Source organism: Lipotes vexillifer, unplaced genomic scaffold, assembly GCF_000442215.2.
Source record: "Lipotes vexillifer unplaced genomic scaffold, Lipotes_vexillifer_v1.1 scaffold875, whole genome shotgun sequence".
Lineage (NCBI taxonomy): Eukaryota > Metazoa > Chordata > Mammalia > Artiodactyla > Lipotidae > Lipotes > Lipotes vexillifer.
In genome coordinates this window covers 1,345,414-1,368,899 of record NW_006792177.1, presented here as the reverse complement: position 1 = coordinate 1,368,899, position 23,486 = coordinate 1,345,414, and the positions used below count along the sequence as shown (strand labels likewise).

Sequence of the window (23,486 nt, the reverse complement as noted above, 5' to 3'; positions counted from 1 at the left end):
GGAAAGGTGCATAAAATTACTCTATGGCTTGATATTTTGCTTAGGCTAATTAGGCTAGATCTCTCCCTTCCTTCCTCTCTTCCTCTCTTCCTTCCTTCTTTCTTTCTTTTGATAAATGGTCCTTTGTGAGACAAAGAAAAAACAGATAATTTGAAAATAACAAAAACTGAGCTAAAAATGATTACAATAAGTTCATAAGTGAAAAAATGGTTATGATTTAGAATTAACTTCATTTAAAAATATTTCAAACCAGTTTACCATGTTATTCTGCTTTGTTTCTAAAGATGCTTTGAGAATTGAAGAGTGGAACTTTTGTCCATGTCAGTTGACGAGAACTTCCCACAGTTGTTGTGGTTCCAGGTTATGACTAGTTTAAATTGTCGAGAGAGTTCAGGTTTCATAAACACAAAGGCTGAACCACAGTTTGGGTTTCTGATTCTGACTTGGGTCATGGGTGCTGCTGAATGTGATGCTATAAACAGTCCCTGGAGAATGACCAAGATAATTGCCTAAAAATCACGGCTCTTGGGGTGCTAAGAGCTGATAACCAGCTCCAAGCCTCTGAGCCAGTGTACACCACACAGTGCACATAAGCCTCCCTGCCTGACCTGAAGATAGACCCACTATCAAGGAGAAGGTATTGACCTTCCAGGAACACAGACAAAGATACACAAAGAATGACCATACTTTTGCCCCCGCCCCCTAACTTCCCCAACCAACCTGTGAAATTTTAAGGCATCAGATGACTTATTAGAAGCACTTTACAACCAACCTGTGAAATTTTAAGGCATCAGATGACTTATTAGAAGCACTTTACAATTTAGTGAGGTCTTTCCCATAAGTTACATGTAACAACTGGCAGAGACCCCAGAGGCCAACTGTTAGAGTTAAGGCCCTAAGAGGAGGAGCGACTGGTCCAAGGGACTGGTAATCTGGGAATTAGGGGCAGACAGAAGGCCAGTCCCCAGAAGTCTAAACCTGAGTCTAGCAGTTCCTCCCGCACACCTTACTGAAAAGAAGGCAGGCAGCCAAATTACCCAGGCTGATGGCTCCTGGTGGGCTGAGTTCCTTTTGATGCATTCCCATTCTCTAGCTGAGCTGTAAGTCCACACCCAGGTCTGATGGCTGTGCAGGGAGCTGAGCCTCTGTGCCCAGAACCTCGAAGCAGGTGTGTTATGCACAATGAGGCTCAGAGCCTACATAGCCTGGTCACCTGCCAGGCTTACTCAAAACCAAGCTTCCTGCTACTGTTTTCTCCCTTGGTGTTGCTGTTGCGCCAATGCTTAGCAGCCCATTTTATGAGCTTTTCCTCCCTGGGGCCATCAGACACAAGCTGGAATCATTAGGTAAGGAGGACTGGTCAACAGCAGGCGGTGTGACCAGCCCTGCTGTCACACAGGGGCTAGGTCATCGCCAGGGGTCCTGCAGGGATCCCCCAACCTGGCTGTGGCCCCTTCCCATTGCTCAGGAGGTTTGGCTGGGACAGCCAGAGCCCCCAAGAAGCAGAATCAAGGTGTGACAGTCAGGTAAGGAACCCCACAGAATCACACAACCGTGTAAGCAGTGCACTTCAGAAGTCCCTCTGGGAGGTCATTCCAGTGAGGTTGCAGATGTTCAAGTTGATAAAAATCATCACTATTTATTAAGTCCTCACTATGTGCCGGGCACTGCCCTTGGCACTTTCTGTACACTAGCTCATTTAAATCCCACTGAAGATGGGCCTTGCTCTTCTCATTTTACAGGTGAGAAAACGAGGGATCAGAGAGGCTAAGCATCCTGCTTGAGGTTGCACGGTTATAAAGGGTAGGATGGAGTTCACCTCCTGCCCAGGGTTATCTTTTCCTTGGCCCCTACTCTTGTTTCTACATCATGACACTGTTGAGAATTCTTGTCACACATCGGCCTGTCCCCCTGGCCTGTGAGCTCTTCAGGGACAGGGGCTCATCTGCAGGATGCTTCCTGGCCTCCCAGAGCCAAGCGTGGGTGGGCACTTGGGGAGGTCTCAGTACATGTTTACTGACTGAGAGAAAGGCCATCTGACCCCAGCTGGGGGGAATGGCCTGCATAGGTGGACTGGGGTCCAACTGAGGGCACCAATCTCATCACCCTAGAGTCGTGCCTCAAAATGGCCACAAATATCACACCCAGAGGTTCATCTACCTGGACTTGGAGCCCACTCCCCTGCTCAGCTTTCCTCTTTTGTAAACGGCACCCAACAACAGCAGTCAGCAGGGTACGGAGCTGTGGGGTTCACTTTGGGGGCACGTGGGCACCTTCATGAGAGCACTTTTCTTGACACCTCAGAACCAACAGTGAGGATCAGCTGAAAGAACTATTTCAAAGTATTTTAGAAAGAGTGACATGTTGACCTCATTAAGGAGTGATTGGCCTGCTAGAGCAAGCGTTAATTCACTTTTGCCTCTTTCTAAAAATGAACATCACCTTCAAATGTAGAACTTTGGTCACTATTGAGACTCCTCAAAGAGATAAGTCTCTGACTCTGAAAGCAACTTCCTAAATAGAGCAACAAATGTAATTTGTGTTAAAGGTGGCCTCGTAGCAACTAGGCTTCTAGGTGACTTTAGGGAGACCAGCACTCATGTGGATGCTGAAGATTTCAGAGACTCGGGCACTGTCGTCATGGTGTAAGCCCACCTCATCTGGCTTTTGGGGAGGCCTCTGAAGCAGATGAAGCAGTCCCCACATCTTGGGGGACTGTCCATTTCTTTTTTCAGAGAATGTTTCCTGCCTGTGTTTCTTAGAGGCTAGGGGAGTGGGCTGACTGATAGGCCCTCGGGGGGTCTCTCGTGGGGGCCATGTTTCTCCCTGTGATGTTCAATCGTGGTGCTGTCATCCCAGTTGTGTAGTTGGCAAAGGGACACAGCTGGGGATGAGCTGGACTGGCAGCTGCCTGAGTCCTATGGCAAATTCCCAGTGGTACAGCATCTTTTCATGACGGTTCTGTTCCCATGGGAAACAGTCTGGGGAGCTGGGCATTAGATGCCAGGGAGCAGTCCTACCATTCAGGCAGAATTGGCTGACAATGCGGAAGGAGTATGAGCAATCTTTCCTTCTCCAACTCAGAGCTGTCTTCCCACCATTAAGCCCTGGGTGGCACAACCCATCCACACCCCCTCCTACCTTCTGGGTACTTGTAATTTCCGGTGACATCCATGCGAGAGTTGCTGCCCACTGCCTTGGTACTGATATATTTGCCGACGGTGTAAGAGTTTGAGGAATTCTTCTTCAGGCCGCCAGTCCAGGCATCGTAGATCCATGTGATGCGGTCGGCATTAACCTCGGCAAAGATGAAGGGCATGTCGTAGTCCCAGTCCACATTACCCTCTCGGAGAGCGGCGACTGAAGCAGGGCCGCACTGGAACACCCCTGGGGGCCAGGGTGCAGAGGTTGGATATGTGCCAAACCCAGGCCCATCTGCAACAGTACACCCCGTGGCCTGCTCCTCTGGGGGCCACCCATGACCACCCAGCTCCCCTGCCTCTACCCCGCCAAACTCCTTCAGCCCCAACAGTCTGCCCCCTTCTTGGGGCACTCAGCAAGACACTCCGGGGCTACTGTTATCTTCTGCAATAGTGCTCTGGTGAGACTCCACCTCCACAGAAGATGGCCCAATCCTGTATTCTGTGGGTGCATAATTTGTGCTGACCCACTGCTCTCAGTCTGTTTACTAAAGGGGAAAGTCTTGCTGTCTCGTGCTCAGGGCTGCCTCTTTTCTACTCTGCAAATCATTCATCATGGCACATATATGACCCTGAAACAAAAATTCCACAGGACAATTCTTATTCTTAATGTCCAATGCACCCTGATATTTTCTTTTCCTTTCCTTTTCCCCACCCCTTTCCATGATATTCTATTTCATTTCTTAAAATGATGGTCACAACCCATTAACTTGATTTTATAGCTGCTAATGGGTCGCAGTGAAAAGGTTGAATAGTGGCCTAGAAAATATCTGGAAGGTTACCCTCCTCACACCCAAGTTCCCCAAATCTAACGTTCATTGTTTCTGGTAGAGACACTGCAGTTGGGGAAGGGAGTAAGACTTCATTTTCATTGTAAGTCCTTTTAGAATGATTTGAATTTTTTTAAAACCATGTGCCTATATGACCTTTATGATTTTTTTTTAAGTTTGAAAGAAACAACTGAAAATGAGGGTAACGGACAAGAATGCTCTGGAGGTCAGGGGAGGGAAGGGGAAAGGTTCCTGGAGAGCCTGAGACCCAAGCTCTGATGGGAGAGTGGCCAGAGGTGGGAGCACAGGGATGGGGCTGGGCCAGCCTGCGTGAAGGAGAGCTCGGTCTGGCAGGGGACACATGTGAATGTGAGAGAGGTGATGGGGGCCGTGATCACGGAGGTCTGGAGCTGAGCCAGGGAATTTGGGTTAAGTCCCAAGGCAATGGGGAACTGGAGGCTTTCTGTGCTGGGAGGGATGGGCTACCAGAGGTGGTGCAGGAGAATCATGGTTGGCAGGGGACGGCTCCTTTCCCTTGCTGCAGGGCATGTGCCAGGTCCTCTGCAGCAGCCATGTGAGTGCAGGTATGGCAGTCATTTTAATAGCAGCCTGAACCAAGAAAATTAGGAGGGAAATCTACTTTCAAAATATTTTTGTTTTAATCCCTCCTTTCCCTCTGGAGGTAGAGAGGATTTGGGTGACCTTGCTGTGCCGCTGTCCACCACTATAAAGAATCGAGAGGTCATGACTTAGAGCTAAACCCAGAGAAGGAGGCTGTCAGAGGGTTGGTTACCTTGGCTCCTTTCCTGGGGGGTGGCGTCCAGAACCTGCCATCCATTGTATGATGGGCTTAGGTCAGTCCGTGCAAACCAGGCTTCATTCCAGACGTGGAAATTCCTGCAGACAGAACCACAGACTACAGAGTTTGGCCAAGGCCACACAGCAGAGGAGTGGCAAAACACCACATCTCTGATCTGACAGTGCAGCACTTGATACTCATCAAGTGAATTTACTCTGTGCCAGATACTGTGCTAGACCTTGGCAAGCATTGTCGCACTTAAATTCTCACAGCACTGTTAAATGGGTACTATTTTTATGCACATCTCTTAAAAGAGGAAACTGAGGCTCAGAGAAGTTAAGCAGTCAAAGTTTGGACCCAGGTGTGCCTAACTCCAAAGCCTAGGTCCTTGACCACCATGTTCTACTGCCTTTTTGAGGAGCAGAACAGATCTAGGTTAGAGCCAGAATCCAGCAAGCAAACCCACACAGCTTTCTCCTATGCATCCTGTTGGGGGTACACTACTGTATTTCGTGTGGGATGAAAATGAATGGGGCTGCAGCAAGAGTGCCAGGTCTGGCTAAGAGCCACAAAGCCCTTGGGCTGAGGTCCGGATTGAAGAATGACATATACCAGTCTTAAAATGTTCTTCATCAGTGGCAGCCCCTTGTCTCCCAATCTATATGTCTCAGTCATTTGTCCCCTCCCTCAGCAGGTATAACCAGTTAGCCAAAGCTTTATGCAGTCTTGATTCTGCCCTCTACTCTCCCCTTCTCCAATCCCACAGCAGCTACATAAACATTGGCTTGGCAGTTTTGAGTCCAACTTAGAAGAAAATGTAAGTAGGTCTGACATAAATTCAAGTTCTATCCAACTTGAAAAAAAAATTTGTTATACTCATGAGTTGGAGAAGATAGTTTTAAGCAGAGAACCAACTTCTGAATGATAAATGTGACTAGGTAAAAATATTAAACGCGCATATACCAAATAAACAAAGAAACAAACTATAGTTCTGTTTCCAACATGGGAATAAGCTCATAATAGACAGTCCTTTCTGTAGAAAACAATAAACTGGGGGAAAAAATACAAAAGACAGCTGAGAGTAAACAAAGCAGGAGGATTTTGGGAGGGTGCCAAAACTTTTAGGAAGGGGACAGCATGGGGCAAATTGTACTTTGGTGGCCTTGCCCCTAAGGACAGGTTGCAGTTGAGGTAAAGTGCAGGGCAGTAAAAACTCCAACAGACAGCCTCCATCTTTCTGACCTGGGGAGATAAGAAACTGAGGCTGGGTTAACCAGGGTTGCTAGAGAGTGAAGGGCAAGTCTTAGAAAGGAAAGAATCACAAAGGGGGACCCAGATTTGTATATAAACTCTGCCTAAGTTTCCGGGTGACCTCTGAGCTAGGCATATATGAGGCAAACTACAAGTAGTCCAGCTAAAAATTTAAAAAATGAACTGAAACTTGGGCTGCTGCCCACCATATGTGAGATAGAATTTGCAGTTTGAATCTACCTCAGGTAGACTGCTAAGACAAAATGTAGAATCAGGAAGAAGCCAATGTCCAGGATACAATCCAAATTTACTCAACATACAAAGAACCAGAAAAATGTAGCTTGTCCTCAAGGTAAAAGACAATCAACAGGGACTAACCCTTAGATAATCCACGTGTTGGAATTATTGGATAAAGACTTTAAAGCTGTTATGATAACTATTCTCAGTGTAATAAAGGAAAATACGATCATAACAAATGAAAAGAGGGGGCCTCTTAGCAGCAAAATAGAAAATACGAAAAAATGAACCAAATGGAAAATTTTAACTAGGAAAAAGACCAATATCTGAAATTAAATAATTCAATGGATGGCTTACTAGCAGAATAGAGAAAACAGAGGGAAGAGTAAGCAAACTTGAAGATAGATCAGTAGAAATTATCCAATTTGAAGAAGAGAGAAAAAAGGGTTGAAAAAAAATCAATTAAGCAGGGAAAATATATGCAACGTGTATACTAGACAGAGATTTACTATAATAAATATTATAAAGTACTTACAAATCAATAAGACACAAAAGACCCCCTAGAGGGGTGGGATAGGGAGGGTGGGAGGGAGACGCAAGAGGGAGGAGATATGGGGATATATGTACATGTATAGTTGATTCACTTTGTTATAAAGCAGAAACTAAGACACCATTGTAAAGCAGTTATACTCCAATAAAGAGGTTAAAAAAAGACAAAGAAAAGGAAGTCAAACATGTCAATAATCGACAATGAGCAGGCAATTTTCATAAGCAACACAAATGATCACTGAACATATGAAAATAGTTTTAACTTCACCACCATTAAAAGAAAATTAAAATGACAAAGAAATACCATTACCCTTATTAGACTGACAAAGATGAAAGCATAGGATGATACACATTGTGTGATACTCATTATTGTGTGGGAAAACAAGCAGTGTTATACACTGCTGGTGGGAGTTTAAATTGGTATGACATTTGTGAAGGGCAATTTGGCAATGAGTTTGAAATACCTTTAAAAACCTATATACTCACTGAGCCAGTAGTTCCACTTCTAGGAATTTCTCCTGTAAAAACCCTCACATTAGTGCACATAGATGTACATGGAAAGATGTTCACTGAAGCATTGTTTGTAATAGCAAAAATAATAGAGGAAAAATTTATCAATAAGTAATTGATCAGATAAATTGTGGCACAGCCATGCAGGAGAATATCATGCAGTTGTCCAAAAGAATGAGGAAAATTAATCTAGCACTGACATGGAAGATGTCTAACTTATATGACCAAGTAAGAAAAAAAATTACAAAATAGTGTGTATATGTGTATGTATAAGCTTATAAAAATATATTAATATGATGAAACTATTTAGATTTAGAAAATTATACATTAAAAAAAGCAGTGAAAGTTAGTCCCCCATAATTATATTATCTTAGATAACCACAGTTTAAATAATGGTTTGGTGTATATATTGTGCACATGGACAGATTTTGGTGCATATGAACTAAGTTGCACGTTATTTATTTCTGTAATGTTTTCATATTCTATAATGAAAATTACTTATTATTTCTGTAATTCTATATTTACAAAATAAATAGATATTTAAAAATATGTATATTATATAAACACTAATAGCTAATACAGTTGTGTCAACACAGAATATTATTAAGTTTTCTGTCTTATATATTAACTCATTTAATCTTCACAATGCTCATATAAGATAGGAATAATTATTATCTCCTTTTGACAGTTCTAGAAACTGAGGCACAGAGAAGAAGTTAAGTGACTTGTTCAAGGTCTCAAAGTGAGTAAATAGGCAGAGTGGGATTTTAACCCAGGCAGAGGGCTGCAGGGCCCATGCTTTTAACTACTAAACTATACTGTCCCTCTAAATTTTAATTTATTGACAAGAAAGATATTAAAAATTATGAAATAAACTATTTAACTTGGTCCCATTTGGGTAATTAACACTCAATGCACATAAACAGAATGAAATGTCTGGAAGAATCTATCTCAAAATGTTGTTAGTGTTTTTCTTTGGGTAGCTATATTACTATTACTCTCACTAATTTTTTTTTTATTCTTTTATAATCAGGAAAAGATTGTTTTTGTTTTGCATGTTGTAAAATGAAACCTGCAAAGCTTCCTATGGGGACCAGATTGGGAGTTCTACACTATGCAGTTGTCAGAAGGAGTTAGAAGTGCTCCCTAAGTACTGATCAGGTGCACTGTGACCCTGCTACATCCTTCAGAGAACAAGGGGAGAGTTACAAAGTCAGCTCCAAAACAAGACAGAAGGAATAAGGCCATAAGAGGTAAACAAACAGACAATGATAAATAATACCAACCAATGATATGAGTAGGAAGAGCACATACTCTCACTACTGTAAAGAAACACAAGTCAAACTCCCTCTTGCCAGAACACCAGAATCACAACTAGCTGCTGGACAATCATTGACAGGAAGACACTGGAACTCACCAAAAAAGACACCCCATATCCAAAGACAAAGGAGGAGCCACAATGAAATGGTAGGAGGGGCACAATCACAGTAAAATCAAATCCCATAACTGGTGGGTGGGTGACTCACAGACTGGTGAACACTTATACCACAGAGTCCACCCACTGAAGTGAAGGTTCTGAGCCCCACGTCAGGCTTCCCAACCTGGGGGTCCGGCAACGGGAGGAGGAATTCCTAGAGAATCAGACTTTGAAGCCGAGTGGAAACTGATTGCAGGACTTCAACAGGACTGGGGGAAACAGAGACTCCACTCTTGGAGGGCACACACAAAGTAGTGTGCATATCGGGACCCAGGGGAAGGAGCAGTGACCCCGGGGAGACTGAACCAGACCTACCTGCTAGTGTTGGAGGGTCCCCTGCAGAGGCAGGGGGTGGCTCTGTTTCACCATGGGGACAAGGACACTGGCAGCAGAAGTTCTGGGAAGTACTCCTCGGAGTGAGCCCTCTCAGAGTCTGTCATTAGCCTCATCAAAGAGCCCAGGTAGGCTCCAGTGTTGGGTGGCCTCAGGCTAAACAACCAACAGGGAGGGAACCCAGCCCCACCCATCAACAGTCAAGTGGATTAAAGTTTTACTGAGCTCTGCCCATCAGAGCAACGGTCAGCTCTACCCACCACCAGACCTTCCCATCAAGCCTCTTAGATAGCCTCATCCACCAGAGGGCAGACAGCAGAAGCAAGAAGAACCACAGTCCTGCAGCCTGTGGAACAAAAACCACATTCACAGAGAGATAGACAAGATGAAAAAGCAGAGGGCTATATACCAGATGAAGGAACAAGATAAAACCCCAGAAAAACAACTAAAGGAAGTAGAGATAGGCAACCTTCAAGAAAAAGAATTCAGAATAATGATAGTGAGGATGACCCAGGACCTTGGAAAAAGAATGGAAGCAAGCATCGAGAAGATGCAAGAAATGCTTAACAAAGATCTAGAAGAATTAAACAACAATCAAACAGAGAGGAACAATACAATAACTGAAATGAAAACTACACTAGAAGGAATCAATAGCAGAATAACTGAGGCAGAAGAACGGATAGGTGACCTGGAAGACAGAATGGTGGAATTCACTGCTGTGGAACAGACTAAAGAAAAAAGAATGAAAAGAAATGAAGACAGCCTAAGAGACCTCTGGGACAACATTAAATGCAACAACATTCGCATTATAGGGGTTCCAGAAGGAGAAGAGAGAGAGAAAGGACCAGAGAAAATATTTGAAGAGATTATAGTCGAAAACTTTCCTAACATGGGAAAGGAAATAGCCACCCAAGCCCAAGAAGCTCAGCGAGTCCCATACAGGATAAACCCAAGGAGAAACACACCGAGACACATAGTAATCAAATTGGCAAAAATTAAAGACAAAGAAAAATTATTGAAAGCAACAAGGGAAATGACACAGAAATAACATACAAGGGAACTCCCATAAGGTTAACAGCTGATTTCTCAGCAGAAACTCTACAAGCCAGAAGGGAGTGGCATGATATACTTAAAGTGATGAAAGGGAAGAACCTACAACCAAGATTACTCCACTGGGCAAGGATCTCATTCAGATTCGATGGAGAAATCAAAAGCTTTACAGGCAAGCAAAAGCTAAGAGAATTCAGCACCACCAAACCAGCTCTACAACAAATGCTAAAGGAACTTCTCTAAGGGGGAAACACAAGAGAAGAAAATGACCTACAAAAACAAACCCCAAACAATTAAGAACATGGTCATAGGAACATACATATCGATAATTGCCTTAAATGTGAATGAATTAAATGCTCCAACCAAAAGACACAGGCTTGCTGAATGGATACCAAAACAAGACCCATATATATGCTGTCTACAAGAGACCCACTTCAGACGTAGGGACACATACAGACTGAAAGTGAGGGGATGGAAAAAGATATTCCATGCAAATGGAAATCAAAAGAAAGCTGGAGTAGTTATACTCATCTCAGATAAAATAGACTTTAAAATAAAGAATGTTACAAGAGACAAGGAAGGACACTACATAATGATCAAGGGATCAATCCAAGAAGAAGATATAACAATTATAAGTATATATGCACCCAACATAGGAGCACCTCAATACATAAGGCAACTGCTAACAGCTATAAAAGAGGAAATTGACAGTGACACAATAATAGTTGGGGACTTTAACACCTCACTTACACCAATGGGCAGATTAACCAACATGAAAATAAATAAGGAAACAGAAGCTTTAAATGACACAAGAGACCAGATAGATTCAATTGATATTTATAGGACATTCCATCCAAAAACAGCAGGTTACACTTTCTTCTCAAGTCCGCACAAAATATTCTCCAGGATAGATCACATCATGGGTCACAAATCAAGTCTCAGTAAATTTAAGAAAATTGAAATCATATCAAGCATCTTTTTGACCACAACGCTATGAGATCAGAAATGAATTACAGGGAAGAAAACGTAAAAAACACAAACACACATGGAGGCTAAACAATACATTACTAAATAACCAAGAGATCACAGAAGAAATAAAAGAGGAAATTAAAAAATACCTAGAGACAAATAACAATGAAAACACGATGATCCGAAACCTATGCGATGCAGCAAAAGTAGTTCTAAGAGAGAAGTTTATAGCTATACAAGCCTACCTCAAGAAACATCTCAAACAATCTAATCTTACACCTAAAGGAACAAGAGAAAGAAGAACAAACAAAACCCAAAGTTAGCAGAAGGAAAGAAATCATAAAGATCAGAGCAGAAATAAATGAAATAGACACAAAGAAAACAATAACAAAGATGAATAAAACTAAAAGCTGGTTCTTTGAGAAGATAAACAAAACTGATAATCCATTAGCCAGACTCATCAAGAAAAAGAGGCAGAGGACTGAAATCAATAAAATTAGAAATGAAAAAGGAGAAGTTACAACACACAGCAGAAATACAACACATCCTAAGAGACTACTACAAGCAACTCTATGCCAAAAAAATTGACAACCTGGAAGAAATGGACTAATTCTTAGAAAGGTATAACCTTCCAAGACTGAACCAGGAAGAACAGAAAATATGAACAGACCAATCACAAGTAATGAAATTGAAACTCTGAGTAAAAATCTTCCAACAAACAAAAGTCCAGGACCAGATGGCTTCACAGGTGAATTCTTTCAAACTTTTCAAGAAGAGCTAACATGCATCCTTCTCAAACTCTTCCAAAAAACTGCAGAGGAAGGAACACTCCCAAACCCATTCTATGAGGCCACCATCACCTGGTACCAAAAGCACACAAAGATACTACAAAAAAAGAAAATTACAGACCAATATCACTGATGAATATAGATGCAAAAATCCTCAATAAAATACTAGCAAACAGAATCCAACAACACATTAAAAGGATCATACACCACGATCAAGTGGGATTTATCTCAGAGATGCAAGGATTCTTCAATATACACAAATCAATCAATGTGATACACCATATGAACAAATTGAAGAAGAAAGACCATATGATCATCTCAATAGGTGCAGAAAAAGCTTTTGACAAAACTCAACACCCATTTATGATAAAATCTCCAGAAAGTGGGCATAGAGGGAACCTACCTCAACATAATAAAGGCCATATATGACAAACCCACAGCAAACATCATTCTCAATGGTGAAAAACTGAAAGCATTTCCTCTAAGATCAGGAAGAAGACAAGGATGTCCCCTCTCACCACTTTTATTCAACATAGTTTTGGAAGTCCTAGCCACAGCAATCAGAGAAGAAAAAGAAATAAAAGGAATACAAATTGCAAAAGAAGAAGTAAAACTGTCCCTGTTTGCAGATGACATGATACTATACATAGAGAATCCTAAAGATCCCACCAGAAAACTACTAGAGCTAATCAATGAATTTGGTAAAGTTGAAGGATACAAAATTAATGCACAGAAATCTCTTGCATTCCTATACACTAATGATGAAATATCTGAAAGAGAAGTTAAGGAAACACTCCCATTTACCATTGGAAAACAAAGAATAAAATACCTAGGAGTAAACCTTCCTAGGGAGACAAAAGACCTGTATGCAGAAAACTATAAGACCCTGATGAAAGAAATTAAAGATGATACCAACAGAGGGAGAGATATACCATGTTCTTGGATTGGAAGAATCAATACTGTGAGAATGACTATACTACCCAAAGTAATCTACAGATTTAATGCAATCCCTATCAAATTACCAACGGCATTTTTTACGGAACTAGAACAAATCATCTTAAAATTTATATGGAGACACAAAAGACCCCAAATAGCCAAAGCAGTCTTGAGTGAAAAAACGGAGCTGGAGGAATCAGACTCCCTCACTTCAGACTATACTAAAAATCTACAGTAATCAAGAGAATATAGTACTGGCACAAAAACAGAAACATAGATCAATGGAACAAGATAGAAAGCCCACAGATAAACCCATGCACCTATGGTCAACTAATCTATGACAAAGGAGGCAAAGATATACAATGGAGAAAAGACGGTCTCTTCAATAAGTGGTGCTGGGAAAACTAGACAGCTACATATAAAAGAATGAAATTAGACCCCTCCCTAACACCATACACAAAAATAAACTCAAAATGGATTAGAGACCTAAATGTAAGACCGGATGCTATAAAACTCTTAGAGGAAAACATAGGAAGAACACTCTTTGACATAAATCACAGCAAGATCTTTTTTGATCCACCTCCTAGGGTAATGGAAATAAAAACAAAAATAAACAAATGGGACCTAATGAAACTTCAAAGCTTTTGCACAGCAAAGGAAACCATAAACATGACGGAAAGACAACCTTCAGAACGGGAGAAAATATTTGCAAACGAATCAACAGACAAAGGATTAATCTCCAAAATATATAAACAGCTCAGGCAGCTCAATATTAAAGAAACAAACAACCCAATCCAAAAATGGGCAGAAGACCTAAATAGACATTTCTCCAAAGAAGACATACAGATGGCCAAAAGCACATGAAAAGCTGCTCAACATCACTAATTATTAGAGAAATGCAAATCAAAACTACAATGAGGTATCACCTCACACTAGTTAGAATGGGAATCATCAGAAAATCTGCAAACAACAAACGCTGGAGAGGGTGTGGAGAAAAGGGAACCCTCTTGCACTGTTGGTGGTGATGTAAATTGATACAGCCACTTTGGAGAACAGTATGGAGGTTCCTTAAAAAACTAAAAATAGAATTACCATATGATCCAGCAATCCCACTACTGGGCATGTACCCAGAGAAAACCATAATTCCAAAAGACACATGCACCCCAATGTTCATTGCAGCACTATTTACAATAGCCAGGTCATGGAAGCAACCTAAATGCCCATTGACAGATGAATAGATAAAGAAGATGTGGTACGTATATACAATGGAATATTTCTCAGCCATATAAAGGAACGAAACTGAGTCATTTGTTGAGACGTGGATGGACCTAGAGACTGTCATACAGAGTGAAGTAAGTCAGAAAGAGAAAAACAAATATCGTATATTAATGCATGTATGTTGAACCTAGAAAAATGGTACAGATGAACTGGTTTGCAGGGCAGAAGTTGAGACATAGATGTAGAGAACAAACGTATGGACACCAAGGGGGGAAAATCGCAGTGGGGTGGGGATGGTGGTGTGCTGAATTGGGCGATTAGGATTGACATGTATACACTGATGTGTATAAAATTGATGACTAATAAGAACGTGCAGTTATAAAAAAACAAAGAAAGAAAGAAAGAAAAACCAACTAATACTAAACTTTCTTTGGGTTATTTGTATGGAAATCTGTTAACATAAATGTTTCAGACATTACATGAAATTTCTATAAATCTTATGTGTTCTGGTATAATGTTATAAGTCATAATTCTAGTTATTACTTTAAAATGTATATCTCAGAAATAACTAAATTTCCTTGTCAATTGCATTATAATTAACTTTCATCAAATCTTTAACTGTGGTCATTTTTAAGTCTTTTGTCATTTATAGACAGTTCTGAGTGTACTCTGACGCTTTTGCAAAAATGTTCCTATAAAAGGGTTTCATCTTCAAGGAATTCATGGAAAAGACTCTGACAAGCACAGGTTTCTGGTAACTGACTATACTGCTGAACTGAATGAATAAGCATTTTCAGAACTCTAATGGAAAACTGAGGAATTCATAAAAGTGTTAACAAAAGATCAAGATAAAAAAAATTAATTACATGGGACTGAATGAACTGATGAGGATGATTATAATTTCTGTGACTTTCTGTTTGAATAAAAAAAAAATCTCACAAGGACTCAGAGGCAAAAAATATACAAATCAATTATCACTGCAAAGTAAAGGAGCTGTTACAGTGGAGGATTACTGGACTGAATGTCAATATTATGACAGTATGAGTGTGTTTCGCGTTTGGTAATTGCAATCATTGTTGCTTTTGTTATGGTCATCCATTTACAATGCTTGGTGTCAGTTTCTTTATCTCTTATAAAAATATACAGTGTGTGTGTGTGAAAAAAAAAAGAATGTTTAGTGCGTCTTTAGCAGGGGGTGGGGTGGGGGGGATGAACTGGGAGATTGGGATTGACATATACACACTAACATGTATAAAATAGATAACTAATAAGAATCTGCTGTATAAAAAATTAAATAAAAAAAAAAGAAACATAGGTCATTATAAAATTTCTGGAATGCTACAGCACTAGATGATTTAAAAATGTCCATTCCCTTTAACCCAGGATATACCATTACTAGGAATCTTTCTTATGGGACTAATCACAGACATGCTCAAGATTTACATATAACAATGCTCGTTACTATGTTATTTACAGTAGGAAAAAAAGGGGATAGGTAACATAGGGAATAGGAGATAGTTTATAGCAGGAAAAGAGATAATGGTTTAACCATTCAATGGAGTATGATACTTTTAAAATCTTATTTTTTGAAGATTATTTAATGACATTGTGAAAATGTTCATAATATCATGTTTAGTCAAAAGCACATGATTTAAAACTATGAAGTGGTTGGTTTCCAGGTGTGGAGAAAAGTAGGATGTGTCTATCATATGCTCCGTCTTTTACCCATGCCTTTGTAAAATGTACGATCCCAATTCTATAAAAACAACTAATAAAAAAAAGATTGGATAGAAAACTATCTTCTTTACATATTTCTGAGATTTCCTATAATTGTGAAAAAAAAGTCATCATAAAAATTATCTCCAGGCAGCCCCACAAAATGCCTTTTTGAATGGATCCTTAAGATCAGTTAGAATTCACCCAGGAAAGTAGGAGGAGTGTGGGAAGATGACCCTAGAAGGGTGAAAGGAGAAAGAGAGGATGAGGAAACAGGGAGAACACCACGTTTCACATTCATCTCATTCCTGGCCGAGAGCCCCATAAGGGCGGGTTGGTTAAGATAGATTGGTAAGTAGCTATGTTTGAATAATTATTTGCAAGGCAGGAATTTAAGACAAAGCAGATAACAAGTTCATCCTGGTCCCTCCATCATTTGAAAGCCAGCACTTTGCTCACAGCTACTTGGGATGTATGTGCCTTTCAAATGCACCATCAGGTTTGTTTCTGGTTGTGTGCCACATTCTTTCCCACCTCCCAACCTTGGGCTCTGCTCCTGTCTTGAGTGTTTCAGGAGTAGGAGTTTAGGAAAAGGAGAAACTGAGGCATTTATTTAAAAAGATGCAGATTCCCGGCCCTCCCAGCTCCCTCCACTCAAATCCGTTCTAATGTGACCTTTGAAGTTTGTAAACCACCGCCCCTAGAGACAGCAACTGAGTTATGCTTACCTTTGAATTCACAGGGTCAGGAGACCCTCTCTAGAAAGTGACCCAAATCCCTACCCATTCTGCCTATTTGTCCTTCCAAATGCAGTTCAGATACCACCTCCTTCAGAAAATCTTTTCCTAACATACTCAGAGGGTGCCAACCTTACCTCTGTGCTATCTCTGCATCTTGCATGATTCAGTTATTTGACTTCTGCTCAGTAATCACCCAGCTTCTCATGCAGCTAGGATCTCCTCTAGCGAGATTCCTGTATCTCACTCCTCTTGGTGCCCTGTGCCAAGTGCAGGGTCTGGCATGCAGTACTTACATCATGCTCACTGAATTGAATTGTTCTGGAACCTGGACACTCTTGCAGCCTTGGTTTCCTTGCTGTGGGTCTGAGCAAGCTGCTCCAGGTATGTTGGGGACTAGCTAAGTATTAGTGGAGGCTGGTGGCCATGGAGAGATGCATTAGGAGCCAGGGCTCGAGTGGGGGCGGGTATGGGTTCTGACAGCTCTTCTCCAGAACTGACCGACTCCACCTCCCTGACCACAGGGCCGGGAAATCTCCATCTGCCTTCCACCTCGGAGCTCTATAAAAGGCTACAAACAGAGTCAAGTCTGTGACTCGAGAAACTGGGGAATCAAGTTGAATGAAATAAGAAAACGAGCCAGAAATGTCAAGATAAAGATAACCTTGGCCAACTGTTCCAAATCATTTGGTTGCAGGTCTCAGAAACCTCCTTTATAGTGGCGTAGAAGGGAACCATATTAAAGAAGCTTCCCCCAGAGTGTCCTGACTCTGAAGAAGTGAAAACTCCAGAGCCTTGTGCCTTTTAAGTCCAACCACTGTCATGAGCAGAATGGCTTAGAAGAAAATGGACCCCACTGAATCCTGTAATGTAATTCAAAGAAAGATCTAGAAGAAATTTTTGAGGTCCCTGACCTAGCCCTTCATTTTACAGATGGGAAACTAAGGTACAGAAAAGTTAAGGAATTTATGTAAAGTTAGACATTTACTTAGAGCGTCCGAATGTCTCCAGCTGTTTACTGGTGCTTCTCCCTGGGCCTCTCTTTTCTCATTTATGAAATGAGTAGGTCTCTCTCTAAGATCCCTTCCAGCTCTAATGTTCTTTGACTGGGGAGAGTCATGTTGAGAGACACCTAGGTCCACCTCCAACTTGGTTGCTATTTCAGTTTGACTTTGGGCAAATTGTTTCTCCCCACTGAGCTGCTGAGACAGCATCTAGTATCATAGAAAAGTTGCATTTGCTGCCTAAGTGTGAACCTAAGAACCCAGCTTTTCCACCTGGTTGGTGTCCAGCCACTCTTTTTCTGGAAAATCTCAAAGTAAGCGGTCTGAATTCTCAAACATCAGTCAGGAATAGTGATAACATTCTTTGGCATCTCTCTGGTGCTTCATAGTTTACAAAGCCGCCTGGGTTCAAATCCCAGCTCCACCATTTTCTAGTTACCTGCCCTTGGGTGAATAACTCTGTGTCTCAGGTTCCTCAGCTGTAAAGTGGGGTGTTCATAATAGTCCCTACTTCATTGTTTCTAAAGAGTACATGCAAGCACTCAGAACATTACCTGGAACAAAACAATTGCTCAGCAAATTATTTGTTGCTGCTGTTATTATTATTAAGCACTTTCAGATGCTTAACCTCACTTGATCCTTACATTCTATTACTTTAGGCAAATCTGGACAAGGTTCTAAAAATTTTTAACATTTACAACATACAAAGATTCAGTTGGAAGGATTTCTGTTCAAACCCAAACTGTCCTTTTAATAATAGGTTAGTAATCCCACTCCATGCAGAAAATGACCCATGGGATAGCTCCCCCACTACCCCCTGGTGGGAACCATGTTGAAGGGATGCAATAGCTCCCTTGGGAAGGGTAGCTCTTACATAAAAAGTGGGGCAAGCTGAAGCTGCAGAGAATAAAATAATTAAAAAGACTTAAGTGAACATCTAGTTTCAGGCCAAGCTTTATATTTCACTGCTGGGGAAACTGGGGACCAGAAACATGAAGTGGCTTTCACAAGTTCTAGAGCCAGATGGTAGTGGGGCTGGAACTAGGGCTCAGGATTCCCTGTCTGCACACCACCAGTGCTGGTTCCCCGCCCACAGCTGGTAGGGAGGAGGGTGGGGAGGGACTCACAGCTCTCACGCTTTCTGAGGACAGTTCTGATGAGGGGGGATGAGACTCCCAGGAAAAATCGCAGCTTTAGGGCCCAATACCCTGCAATGAGGCCAACAGAAATGACAGTGGAGACACCCTGGAATGTCTCCATAGGCCCAGACCTGCCCCAAGGTGATTATATTTGGAATGAATTATGAAGCTAATGTGGAGTGGTAGCGTGAACCAGGAACCAAGAGATCTCAGGACTAATTACAAATTCAGCTTAAAGGCCCCACCTTCCTGTTCCCAGGAAGTCTTCCTTGATGGCTCCCTCCCTGAGTTCCCACAGTGCTTACTGTCTGAATCACACACCTGGCATACCCCACACCATCCCACATTGCTAAATAGCTTCTGCTAATGGCCTCCCCACTCCTTATCTCCTAGCAGCACCAGATATGCTCTCAGTGGAGGGACTGAGCCTTAAGCATTCTGGTCTCTCTGCAGTTGCTAGTGTGCAGGATGATCACAGAAGGGTTACGCCAAAGGGGACCTCCCCTTCCCCAAATCAGTCATTTGTTGAACCAAGCATCTCCTTTTGTGAAGGAAGCCAAAGTCAGGACTGTCATTGCCCCAAGGATCACAACAGGTTACAGTGGGATTTTGGACACAATAACAAAAGAAAAAAACAGGGAGAAGAAAAGACCTTCATTTATGAGAAGCTGGAAAAAAAACCTCTCTGTAAGTAGCCGTGCCACTAGAGAGAAATGTTGTGTATGGGCAGATTAAGAAAGAACATCTGAAATAAGCTTTCTCTTCCCCATTAAACCCTAGAATCCATGTGACCTAGAGTGAATTCATACTCCTCCCTCCCTTCAGAGGGGAGGGGATGCTTACACTACTCAGTGCCATTATTGGTGTGGGGTGTTGTTTATTTGTTTTTAAAGCTTTTTCTGTTAATTTTAATATTGCTTTGACTTTATTAGTTACCCTGAGTACATTTCAGTAAAGTTGGATCTACTTATTCTGGGAATAATAAGTAATAAAGAATTTTTTAATAGACCATTTCAAAGTTGAACATCTGGAAATAAGATGGCATCTGTTATCAGGTTATCTAGACAAGTATATGCATGTGAGGGATTATGTGTGTGTATAGCCTTTGAAATGGATTCAAACAATGGATTATTGACATATGCATGTAGTACTTTGTATACATAGACACATAGATATCTATGTGTATGTACAGATACAGACATAATTATTTTCAGTTGCCATCTGGTAATAACTTGGCATATGGTATAATCTTAAATAGCTGTAACTATCTATTTTATGTATATATGCAGCTATACAAAGTTATGAATATATGTCTATAAGTTTTAGATAACTTACTTTATTATATATTACATACATATGTGTGTGGATAGATTTGTGTGCACATAGCATATTTATGGTTAGAAATATATATGCCCAGTTACATATAAAGCTTCTTTTTTTTCAGTTGGAATCCAGAATAAGCTAACATTTTATTCTATCAACCAAGATACACAGAAAGTATATATACATAAAAGAAAATGTGTCGCTTTTCTCTAAGAAAACCCAAAAGTCATATGGGTTGCCTGAAGTGACATAAATCTATATTTATTACTGGAAAATCAATAGTTTCAGTGTTTATCTTCTAAAGTAGCATAGGGTCTAGTGGGTGCTACAAATTCAGGGAAGAGCCCAGGAATCATATCTTTCACTGGTATAACAGCCTTCATCTGGCGGCGAGATAAAGTAGACCATCAGAATTTGCAGAACTCTGAGAAGAGCTGTTTCGGGTCTTGCTAGATTCTTGCTAGATTCAGCATTTTCATTTTACACTTGATCTTAGCCAAAAGGTCAAGAAGTGATAGCATTTCCACTCTAAACCATATGTTGACATGATACTTGCCTCCTAACTCCTGTTTGGAGCTGGGTCCCAGGAGCTGGGGAGAGCTGGGGAGAGCTGGGGAGAAGCTGCTCAGATGTGGTGCTCAGAAAGGGTCAGACACTCACCATATGCTGTCACTGCCTTTGTCCATGGGCCATCCTCTGGGGTCATAGTACACATCCACGCTGAGGTTTTTGTCTGTGTCATGAGCTGAGCTGAAGTTGGTGATAACTCGGGAGGGAATCCCCAAACACCGCAGCACTGCAAGTCAAAGGCAGTCTGAGGACTCGGAGTGCAGTGGAGATGGTATCTTGGGGTACCCCACTGCTGCCCACCCAGGAAAGGCACATCACACCCAGAGTACCTGTGTTGAGGGTCCCAGCGAAGACCCAGCACTGGCCGTATCGGACTGGCCTGAAGCCAGACATTTGCCACTGCTTGAGGATCTCCACGCTGCCATTCCAGTTCCTTGGGTCCTGGCCACCTACGTAGTTACCACTCCAGTTCCCAGAAACCACACCATAGTCATCATTGCTATTGATCTGGGCAGGAAAAAAAAAAAACCCAAAGAAATCAGCACAGAGAGTGACATGCAGAGTTCAGGGGACAAGATAAGGAGACAAGGAAGGAAGCCAGGGAGCCTCCTTCAAGTGGATTTTCTGTCTTTCTGGGTGATTTGGATGATAATTGTGATGATGATACCCCTAGGGGTATCAAGCGGTATATGAATTTAAAAGTGCTTTCCTTAACAGGCCATGTTTGTCCCTAATTCACATATCATTCCCAGCTCACAGGGAAAACTGAGGCTCAGTGGCTTGTCAGTGGTGAGGGACGGGCAAAAAATCAGCCTGCAGGCAATTTCTGGCCAGAACTCATGGGCCGCTGCTGCTGCCTGACTTGAGAGTCCACGGTTTGAAGCTCTCTTTTGGTGTCCTGGTCTTCTAAAAAGATCACTTTAGAACTTAACAACTAACTTCTTCTTGGAAAGAATAAAGATGGACTGTTGCTTTTCATTCATTCATTCTTTATTCATTCCCTCAACTTAAGGCATGATTCTTGTATAAGTAACACAACCACGATGCAGTATGAAAAGAGCACTGGACTAGCAATCAAAAGATCTGAGTTTCTTAGTCTGAGTCTTTTACAGAGTCATATTGAAATATTTAGGGATGAAATGATATAATGTCTGGGATTTATCAAACAATCTGTGGAGGAAGGGACAGAGATGAAACAAGAATGGCCTTGAGTGGGTAATGGCTGAAGCCAGTGATGGGTACGTAAGAGTTCATTTTAATTTTTCCTCTACTTTAGTGAAAGTCTGAACTTTTCCATGATAAAAAGTTAAAAGAGAATGAAAAAAGGAGAAACCTGAGAGAAAAACAAATATCGTATATTATCGCTTGTATGTGCAATCTACAAAAATGGTACAGATGAACGTATTTGCAAAGCAGAAATAGACGCACAGATGTACAGAACAAATATATGGTTACCAAGCGGAGAAAGGGGGTGGTGGGATGAATTGGGAGATTGGGATTGACATATATACACTACTATGTATAAAACAGATAACTAATAAGAACCTGCTGTATAGCACAGGGAACTCCACTTTGCTGTACAGTAGAGACTAACACAACACTGTAAAACAACTATACCCCAATTAAAAAAAATTTTTTAAATAAAGTAAAATAATAGATAACTAATGAGAACCTACTGTATAGCACAGGGAGATCTACTCGGTGCTCTGTGGTGACCTAAATGGGAAGGGAATCTAAAAAAGAGAGGATATATGTATACGTATAACTGATTCACTTTGCTGTACAGCAGAAACTAACATAACATTGTAAAGCAACACTACTCCAATAAAAAATAAAAAAAAGAAAGAAGAGGAAATTCGAGTTGCAAGCCCAGCCTGGCTGCTTGTCAGCTGGGTGACTGCTTGCTCAGGAGTCGATTCACCTCTCTGGGCCTTCATTCTTCACCTTCCCACACAGGGAAGTTTAGAAACAAGTACTCCCTCAGCTGTCTTCCAGCAGCCAAGTTTTCAGAGTTTATGAAACTTTGACTAGCATTTATCCCAACCTTACAGTGAGAACGGCTCCCTCTCTCTGTGGGGGCCACGAGGGCAAGGCCTATGAGGACGAACAGTCTCGAAATGGAAGGATCCTTGCCCAGGACAGGCTGACCCAGCCCTCCACAGCCCCTCCGTGTGGTGGGTGAGCTCCACAGCCCCTCCAGGATGGTCTGGGCTGAAATAGCAGGATGGGGCCAGATAGGGCTCCTTCAAGATGGAAGATTGCACGGCCCATCCCCATCTCCTGAGTCACAGGTGCACCAGCCTCCAAAGTGGTAATCAGCAGGTTCATCTCTGACTGAAAGCCGAGGTTTCAAAGCCCCACACAGGCCATAATTAGCTCGTGGCCCAGCCCAACCAGGAGGGTTGGAGAGAGAATGGGGAGGTACCGCTGAGGCACCCAGCTCTGAGATCAAATGGTTTGTCTGGAGGGCAGGGGTGAGTCAGCAGCTACTGGAGCCAGCCGCCTCTCCTCCCCTCTCCTGAGCTGAGGAGGCTCAGCTTCCTGAAGTGCCTGAATCCAGCTTCCCTCGACCTTGGCGTTGGCTTTAATCCACCTCCTCCTGGGCCACTTGGTTTTCCAGGTTGGGCCCAGGCCCCACTCCCTCTCTGCACTCTTCCGGCTGCCTTGGTCCCCACCATTTCCTCAGCACCTCCACATTGCCTGGGCCTCCCCACAGCTGTCCTGTGAAGTTTGGGTTAAGAAGTGCTGTCTGATGACCCCCGATATCTATCATGCAGTCAGAAGGTCATTCAAATTTCTAACCATGTAACTAGCTTGTTAGCTTGGATATTCTCCCAACTCAAAAGAGACTTGAAATGCCTAGTCCATTAATCAAAAAAAAAAAAAAAAAAAAAAAAAAAAAAAAACTCA

At 41.8% G+C, this 23,486-nt stretch overlaps 1 protein-coding gene across 1 annotated transcript in view; it reads right to left on the bottom strand.

Moving 5' to 3' along the window:
- The window catches only part of TGM3 (transglutaminase 3), a 96,890-nt gene that overhangs the window by 7,530 nt on the left and 65,874 nt on the right, over window positions 1–23,486 (bottom strand). The window contains exons 6-9 of the mRNA XM_007465427.1: window positions 20,906–21,083; window positions 20,667–20,802; window positions 4,764–4,867; window positions 3,142–3,387 (exon numbers count right to left, since the gene is read on the bottom strand). Coding sequence (XP_007465489.1) covers window positions 3,142–3,387; window positions 4,764–4,867; window positions 20,667–20,802; window positions 20,906–21,083 — 664 coding nt within the window. The remainder of the gene's footprint in view (window positions 1–3,141; window positions 3,388–4,763; window positions 4,868–20,666; window positions 20,803–20,905; window positions 21,084–23,486) is intronic.